Raw genomic sequence first — 9157 nt, 5'->3', positions numbered from 1 at the left:
AAGACCCTTGGCAGAAGGCAGCTGAGAAGCTGCCAGTGGCTTTGGAAAACTTTCATCCTTATTTTAAGTGACGTGAATTGTATTTCACTCCAAAGCAGTGCTCGGTTCCCACGCCTGGAAACTTTTGGACTCACAAAGCACATGAGAAACAGAAACAACATGGCAGAGAGGTCAGAAGGACTCCCACCTCAGTGGGATGGACAGCACTGGAATTTCTGGCTGAAAAAATTCTGCTTGGAGGAAGAACATGCCTGCAGATGATTGTGTCATTAGGTGCCAAAACCAACTGCTAATGCCTAATGACTCTGTGTCACAAGCAATGAAGGCAGGAGCCCAACACGATGGCAGCAGGAGGAGGGAATGTGCTGGAGCATTGCTGCCAGGATCTGGGCTTGGGCAGGGGCAGAGCACTTAGATTATTTATGACTACAGAGATGGGACACTGAATGGAGGCCCTTGGATCAGCCTGGGGTTGTCAATGTGGCTCACAGCTGGAGACACCAGATAACAGGAGAAAATTAAACCCCTTTTGCTCCCTCCCCTTGCCTCTCTAGTGGGCCTGTAGGAAAGAGGAAGGAGGCAGGAAAGAAAGCCCAATAAATGAGATCGACTGCTGTACAACAACCTCTAGCCCTGCGTGCCCTCCTGCCTTCACTGGGATGTTGGAGCTCCAGCAAGGGCTGCCGGGAAGAGCCTGGGGGATGTGGAGATGCAGGATCAGGGATGCAGCCCCTGAGAGATCAGGGAGCAAGGCAGGTGTGATTTCCAGCAAGGGAGGAGCAAACCCAGCCCAGTTCAGCTCATGCCTCCAGTCCCGTGCACAGCTCTGGCTGTCCTGGCATGGTGGTTCATAGACCCTAATCAAGGTTGTTCCGAGCTCCCTGGGGCATCCTTGCTGTGCTCCCCCATTGAACAAACCCCCTTTTCTGCCTCTCCCACACGCTGCTGTCTCACCCACCTCCTAAACACATCAGGGTGGGATTGAGCCCGTGCTGCAAAAAGCTGATCCCCGGACGCTTCCCGCTCCAGGGAGGTAATGAAACAGGCTGCATCTGATTTTTCCCTCCCTTCCCAGTCCTGTCACCCTCCTTTCCCTATCTTCGAGGAACAGATGCACCCATTCATAACCATGCAAAAGAAAGTGCCTATTTGCCTGTCCGACTGCAGTGCAGCTGGTAAAGCACAGGAGGGAAAATTATGTTTTGTATGAATACAGAAATTATCTGCGCTGATCTTATTACACTTGAATGGGAAAGCAACAGAAAAAGAAAAGAGGGAAGCGAAAGGCATTGTTTGGGCTGCACCAACGTAGCATCATTATTGTTTATCCTCTCCAACCACTCCATCATCCTAATCCCATCGTCTCCCACAGTGACAGGTCAGTAACAGTGATCTGCTAAATAGCACGATCCAGAGGCTGCCAAAATGAACACAGGCAGGATGCAAACCTGGCGAGGCAATGCCTGGGGGATGGCAGCACCTCGGGACATCTTGCCTGCAATTCCCATGCAGGTCCAGGCCAAGCATCCAATAACTCACAAACATTATCAGTGTTAAAGAGATCCATGTTACAGTGATGCCAATTAGTATCAGAGCGCTGGGATGTGCTCTGAGAGAGAGATAAAACACAGGCTCAGTAACTCCCTAACCCACATCCTCGCAGAGATATCCTTATTCATCACATGAATAGGTCCCCAAAGCCCACCACAGAGTTGTGCAAGAGGGGGCACACAGGGCAGAAGGCTCCTCCATGCCCTGGGGATAGTCTCTTACACAGGACCAACACGTGGGCTCAGCACCTCGCGCTGGCATCCTGGCTCACCAAGGCAGCAAATGCTCTGGGAGGACAGAGATCACAAAACACGATCAGACACATTAACCCACCACAAAACACTTCATTGAAATAGCTTTGCAAACCCTTGGCCTTCGAAGCCAAGATGCCCAGGATGCAGAGGGCTCAGGACAGTGCTCAGCTCCTCCTCGCTGCAGCAGCATCTGATCAGCCCAGATGACAACAGCTAATTTCTCATGCCACAGGCAACACAACAGCTCCAGCAAGTACAGAAAAAACAATCACAAGGTGGAAATTCAAACACAACACAAGTCACCTGCTATCAAAACAGGGGAAATTTGGCAACTTTCCTACTTAGCACTTACTACATCAAGGCTGCTCAATGATGCTAATTAAACAGGTACCTCCCAGACACAGCCAGAAAGATTTACATCCCTAATTTGCATTTCTCAGTTTATTTTTCTTCCCCTCCAAGGCACCATTTTAACGGCCACGGTGCGATTGCTTGGAGGAGTTTAATTTTGCATGAGTGTCATTTGAAGATGAAGGTCTGTCCCGTCAGCAGCTCAAGGATTGCTCACCCAGGGCCCAGCTCCTGCCCCCTGCCCTCCCTCAGCGGGGCTCAGCTGTTCACTGAGATTTTCTTGGTCTCTTGGGCTTGGCTTCACCAGCTGAAAAATAACTAATACTGGGCTCAGCTGCCCTCAGTGATCCAGCTGCTGTCCCCATCCAGGGGCCAGGCATGGATCAGTCCGGAGACTTTTTTGGGGGTGAATGAGCCTCAGAAATTCCCAGCACCAGCAGCTGAACTGGATGCAGGGCTGTTAGTACAAAGCAAGAACCAGTCTCACAGAGTTTCTCTCTCCACCCAGCTCCCAAATCCAGCCCAAAAAACTGAGCCCAGAAAGTAGCTACTGCAGGGCAGATCCCACAAGAGAGGTTCTGATGGGATGGGACATGATAGCTGGAAGGGAGGTATATAATTGCAAATAATCAAAAGCAGCCACAGTTCTGTGATAATTAGTCAGTGAAATCAGAAGTCAGTCACACTCGGGGGGGGGGGGGAGGTGTCTCTGCCAGCACCCCTGATAAGGCTCTGATTAGCAGCAGGTCACCACCCTGATAATAACAGCTTCCAGTGATTGGGCTGGTAGGAGAACTGATGAGAAATGGAGGTGGTGATGCCTGTTTGCTGCATTTGGTCAACTCCAGAGTAATCTGGGAGGAGATGACCTGTAGCATTGTGTTCCCGACTGTGCTGCCATGGAATGAACAGCAAGATACTCATCTCGTGCCCCCCAGGCACTGCAGGCATTTCTAGTGCTACCTGAACACCCTGCTAATAAGAGGCAATGGGCAGGAAGGAATACGAAAAAGCAGCTCAAGATGAAATTTTTCCAAAAGATGTTCATCCATCACCAGCCATCCTGCGCCTGCTGAAAGTCTCATTATGTGGCTGCAGCATCAGCCCTTCAAAAAATTTCCCTGAACTCTCTGTCAGCCACACCCACCCGCAGAACAAGGTGTTAAGGTCAGAAGAGCAGCCTCCTGGAGGGGAACACAGTGATGGGAGGAAGAAATGGGAGAGGTGGGCTGGGTGAGGCATTGCTGCCAGCAGCCCTCTCTCCTTGAAGGAATCATCTTCTGGGAGGGGAGAAGAGCAACTGCTGCACTTTACAAACGAACTCTGCCATTTTGTGGCACTGTCCAAGCTCTGCAGCTGACTTTCCAGAGCCTTTGCTGTCCAATTCAGTAATGGCAAGAAACGCATGTCTAAACATCAGCTGGTAGCCCATTTGCTTTGGTTATGTTGAATGTGCAGACAGCTCTCACAGAGGAAGCACTCCCTTTCCCCTCAAAATAAAGCTGTAAAACTCAAACATGGAAACTTGGCAATTCGTGGCCAGCGTTTTTGACTCGGAGAGATCCCACAACCCACTTTCCCCACACAGTGATCATCCTTCCCTGCTCAGCTTGCCATGACAACAACGTAAGAGGTGGTTAGTCCTTGACACGCTCCATCCTTGGACTAACGGCAGCTCCCCAGCAGAACAATCCCAGCAGCAATTACGGAGGCTCTTCTAAAATGGGAGAAGCAAAAACAGATTAAAAAGCCATTTGGAACCTTGAAGCAGAACGCAGAGTGGAAGGGAACACGGAGCAGTCAGGGCTGCACGCGCTCGGCAAACAATGCAGGGACACTTCTCTGTGGGCAAAGTTAAATGCAGCAAATGATCCTCAAACACGAGCGAGTGAAGAGCCTTGGGAGCCTGTGGGGATGGCACTTGACAGAAAGGCAATGGGTGCTGCTTTGTGCTTCATGGTTACAGCATGGAAAACCTTCCATGGAGGGGCTGAGGAGCAGACCTGTGACCCCCCCCAGTGCCAGCACAAGGGACTAAAGAGGGGCAAGACAAAAGAAGACTTTCAAGTGCAGAATTCAATTACACTCCAGCCACATGAATCACTATTCCACTGGCTGGATTATTTTCTTTCCTTGCTGGAGCCAGCCCAAGGATTTGGAGAGTATGTGCAACCTGGGAATGGAAAAAACCCCTTTCTAGTCTTTCAAGAATGGCAAGGAGTTGTTACTAAGCAAAAGCTTTATTGTTTCCAGTAGTAAAACACTACATAAAAGTTGTAAGGGATGGAGACGAGAACAACAAAATAATAAACACAAATGACCAGAGGAGACTGAGCACATTCACTGAGCCTTTCTTGCTCACACTGAGCCAACTCAAAAGACAGTCAAGTTGTACAGGTTTAGGATAATATCCCAACAAAAGTTACAAAACACAAAAAAGGGTAACACCACAAAGGAAAAAGTGGTCTTTAATAGAAAATAGTGCACAGAGCTGCAAATGTTCCTCTATCACATTCAGATGTGCCTGGATCACATTCTCCATGGCCAGATCCTTCCCTCGACCCAAGAGGAGTCTTTCCATAGATGACTGAACAGTTCTGGTTTGAACTCAGGTGGAATTACCTCACAGAGCTAAAATACAGGGGTAAGAAAGAAAGGTTTCCAGTCTCACTGATACCAGAGCAGTCCCAAATTTATCTCTGAGAGTGTTTTATAAAACCTGGTCTCAGTTAAAAATCAAGCTCATGCCTCAAAGTGGCACAGCCAGCCAGTGAGGACCACCAGGTTCCTGTGCAGAGCTGGCAACCCACAGTGCAGTAAATGGCTGTGGGAAGTGAGAGTGGGAGTGGAAACACATCTGACCTGCCTGCACTGCCCAGGAACGAAGCACAAGGAACAGAAGAAGAGTTAGAAATGACACGCTCAATTTTAAAAATTCTTTCTAACTCAGAGTTTTTGAAGAGAAAAGTAACAGGTTTAAAGAAAATAGTCAATTTTTAAATGTCTTTTTTCTTCTCCTTCTGCTATAAAATTAACTTAGGCTGGCAGGCCAGGCTGTCTGAGGCATTGCAGAAATGAGAGCGTGAGCAAGACAAGCCTCACTTGCACTGTCAAAAGCTTCAAGGCAAAACAGGACTTTTTGGGTGGCAAAACACTTCTGAAATTGAAGACCCTACAGCTCTCAGGAGAAACAGCACGACTCCAGCTCTGAAATCAGACCGGCATTTCAGCAAAAGCTGACATTTGGAGTTACTTTTTCAGAAATAGTTAGTAATTTTGGAAATACTCCTTCCAGACATGCAGCTGGTCGAGTTTCAGTGGCCAGGTTGACAACACAGATCATAAACCATAAAGGATCCCCCAGTGGAGAACAACCTCATCCCTTGGTCTCTCCAACACCGACACTGCGATGCCCACATTCAGTGGTTCCTCTTTCTGCCATCCCACAAAGGTTTTGTTTTCATTTGTAAAAGGGCAGGAACAGATCACAAAGGAAGAGCTGGAAGCGTTTTCCCAGCAGCCTGCCATAGCACATTAACTGGAAAAGCAGTGAGGGAATGGTCCTCTGCTGGACCATGTTCATTTAAAAGAAAGCCAAGGATTGATTTCCGATCTCCTGCTAGAGTGTTCCAGCACCCAATCTCATTTATCTTCATACTGCAGCCATTTGTAAGAACATACACTATATGCACACAAAGCGCCCAGCAGCAAAGGAGAACAACAAAAGAGTAATAACCAAGGGAAAAAACTGACGTTAATGGGCACAAATTGCCTTTAACTCCACGATTTCAGAGGGAACTTTTTGGAATCCTTTGTTTCTTCATAATAGACAGGTCAGCTCCAAAGCATTTAATAAAATCCACAGACTCCTACCAGCCTAGTGTGGGTTTTGTTCAAGTCTTCAAAGATCTAATTGCTCTAGAGATGTCAGGTAATTTGATTTTTCTTATTTGTCAGGTCTTAAAGGGAAATTGTCCATCGTGGAGAATAAGCAGGACTGGGGCATGCAGTTTTCAACAGCCTGACTCATGATGACACCATCACAGACAACCAAGATGCTCAAGACTTACAGGAAAAAGGTAAAATAAAGGCCTTTGCTCATGCAAGAGATGACAACGTGCGCAGGTGGGAGGAGAATCTGCAGAGCTTAACAAGATAAAGTAATTTGAAAGCTTTTATCCAATTTGGGTATGCAAAGGCAGCCAACTGGGCCACGGGGTAAGGGCTGTTCTCCCACCAGGAGCTGCAGCAAACACACACTGCCCATGATCCCCCTGCCAAAGGACCACCCTCCCCCAGGACACACAAACACAGTGCACAGACAGGAGGACCAAAAAAATCATAGCACATTTCTTGGAGCGTTTCTTTACTTACTCCAGTGTCTCCCTGAGCAGACACCCATCACAGAGAGAGACTGCAGTGGAAGCGAGCGGGATCTCAGCTCCACTGGCTGATTCCAAATGCCCCCACCAAACTCGTACCAGCTCAAACCAGAACAACAGTGACAAGAAACACAAGGGGTGACACCCTGCCTGTGAGAGTCAAGTGCAAATGAGAGCCCCAGTCTCACTGTTGGTGTTCACAGAGGGAAATCCACCCCCCGGGGCTGAGAAGCAGTAGAAGGGCCACAGTCTCCTCATGCCCCGTTTCAGGGACATAGTGGTGAATTTCCCTTTCTCCTGAAGATTTCAGAGCCAGGCCTGCAAGGACAGGAGCTGAGCCCAGGGCTGGGCTTGGCAAGCCAGGAACAGCAGGGGTGTCACACGTTTCTTCAGCTCCAGCGGGCATTTTGCGTGTCCCTTCCAGCAAACACGGCTCTGGACCCCACGGCAGCACCACAGAGCAGGGCAGCCCTCCCCGAGCAGCACCCCAAAGTGGTGTCAGTCGGCAGGAGAGGAAACCAGACCAAGCCATAAACCAGGTCAGTGAGGCAGGGAGGACAGGCAGGTGCTTTCCCAGGTGTTGCCAATGCCTGTTGAAGAGCCCGAATCATAAAGTCACCACCGGCAGCAGTCGCTGTCTGGAGCGAGGTCTAAGGCGTGGGCAAGGGGTGAGTGTTGGATCCAGGCAAAGCAGCTCCATCTTCACCTCCGTCAGCGTCGTGTTCTGGTGTGGACACACCGTTTGCCTTTAAAATACATAAAGACAAAAGGTTTGTTTGGAAAGCAGTGAAGGGGAGATTCTTGACAAAGTTGTTTTACATTGCTTTTGCATGGTCGGTGCCATTTTAAGAGCTTCCTACAAATAATAAAGAGAATATCTATGCATCATTAGTCCACACTCTGTCAGCAGTAAGGGCCCATTAAACTTGATTAAAGAAAGAAAAGACACGGGGAAAGAAATGTGGGTAGAAGGAGAAAGCAGCTGTACTGCTAGAACTGGTCCTCTGGTATGTGCATCTCCCAAAGGGCCAGGTCAGACAGAAAGCTAAGCCTCAGTTCTCAAGGCCTTCTAAACCAGGTGACAGAGCAGACCTTCCATGTGACCCTCCTGCCCTCTGTGTGTTTGGGATATGGACAGGGGCCACAGCATTCCCATGGCTGGGGATGGGCTCAGGACAGCCGTGCTCTGCCACTGAAGGCACTCGGGCACATGTCAACCAGACAAACATGAGCTGATCACTTCAGCACACCTGGCAAAACTCAGGCTCTGCTGGGACACGCTGCTTCTCCTCCTGGAGAAAGGACAGGGGAGTCACTGCATTCATGTGAAATGTTCAAGGCACAAGGAGTCCGACAAATTCCTCCCACCAGCTGCCGCCTGACATCCCAGCTGAAAGACAACCTCCCGAGCCATAAAACTTCTCAATGTGTTTACAGAGACTCCAAAACCCAGACTTTTAACTTCTGTATTACTGACTTCCCCTGCTCTTTCCTTTATGCTTTGTTTTGAAAGATGACATCAACTATTGCCCTTGGTGCTTTGTGCGAAATGCTGAATAGAAAGTTGGAAGCGTGAGGAGTAAACGTATTGCAAAGGGCAGAGAATAAGTCTAAGGAGGTGGGGGGCAGGAGGCCAGACAGGCTGTTTGATCAAAGACCAAAGAACAGACCTCTGCAATGTGAAAGAAGGCACAAAAATAGGAGTTTCATCTTCACCAGCAGACTTGTTTCCAGATATATTGAGTGAAAGAGGCAAGAGAATGAATCTTTGTCATCCTTCTATTTTCAAGGAAAAAGCCTTCAATTTAAAACTCCATAAAGAATTACAGAAATAGGGAAAGTAATTTATTTTTTAGTAACTCCAGCCTTTATTCACTTAACTTCAAGGCTGGCTTAAAAGAGCTGAAAGTGTTTTGGTTCTACCACTTGAGGATGAAAATATTTTAATTCCCTAAAACATGGAAGGGGGCACACGCTTCTCCCGAGGTTCATATTTACAAACGCTTTGTATCTGGAATGCAAACCTTGAATCACTTCCTAACGCTGTCACTACCCAAAGACATGTTTTATTTATAAATACAGCAGGACCATTCGGTGCTCTGCGGTACGGATATGAGGAGGCAGAGACAGCTCAAAGCTCCTCAGCCATGAAGGCACAATTCAATTTTTTCACTCTGTGGAAGGCAGACAACTTATCCTCCTCGGCAAAGCCAGCCCTGGCAGACCACGCTGCTTGGCTGTGGATCACGTGGATAAGGGAGAGAGCAGCCTGAAAACATTCAAGCAACTGTCTCACCAAGCACAGGAAAACAAAAGTCAGCTCCCCAAAGACTGCCATGAAGAAAGTCATTACAGAAATTACTATCCCATTTAGAACCTAATTACTGTTAGGACAAATTTTTTTCCCTACATGGAAGGGAGCAGTCAGCCCCACTGAAGCAAAATGTTACCTCCTCATCGTCCCTGAGGGAGCAAAACAGGCATTTGAGAAACAGAATGGAAGGGAAAATAGAAGTTAATGCCTTAACTTCAAAGATGCCCTGAGAATTTCCTGCCACAAAAATAATGCCAAATGGCTCTGCCTGTCTCGTGTATTAACAGCTCGCATATTTATGAGAA

General features: G+C 48.1%; 1 protein-coding gene across 2 annotated transcripts in view; it reads right to left on the bottom strand.

The window, feature by feature from the left end:
* Positions 1-4376: 4376 nt before the first annotated feature.
* RPH3AL (rabphilin 3A like (without C2 domains)) overlaps positions 4377-9157 on the bottom strand; it is a 39824-nt gene continuing 35043 nt past the window's right edge. For both annotated transcript variants that reach the window (XM_032707530.1, XM_032707529.1), the window contains one exon: positions 4377-7284. In XM_032707530.1, the coding sequence (XP_032563421.1) occupies positions 7250-7284 (35 nt within the window). In that variant the 3' untranslated portion in view covers positions 4377-7249. The remainder of the gene's footprint in view (positions 7285-9157) is intronic.

The sequence above is a fragment of the Chiroxiphia lanceolata genome, chromosome 20 (genome assembly GCF_009829145.1).
Source record: "Chiroxiphia lanceolata isolate bChiLan1 chromosome 20, bChiLan1.pri, whole genome shotgun sequence".
Lineage (NCBI taxonomy): Eukaryota > Metazoa > Chordata > Aves > Passeriformes > Pipridae > Chiroxiphia > Chiroxiphia lanceolata.
Note: the sequence above shows the minus strand (reverse complement) of the source record. Positions and strands in the feature narration are given on the sequence as shown.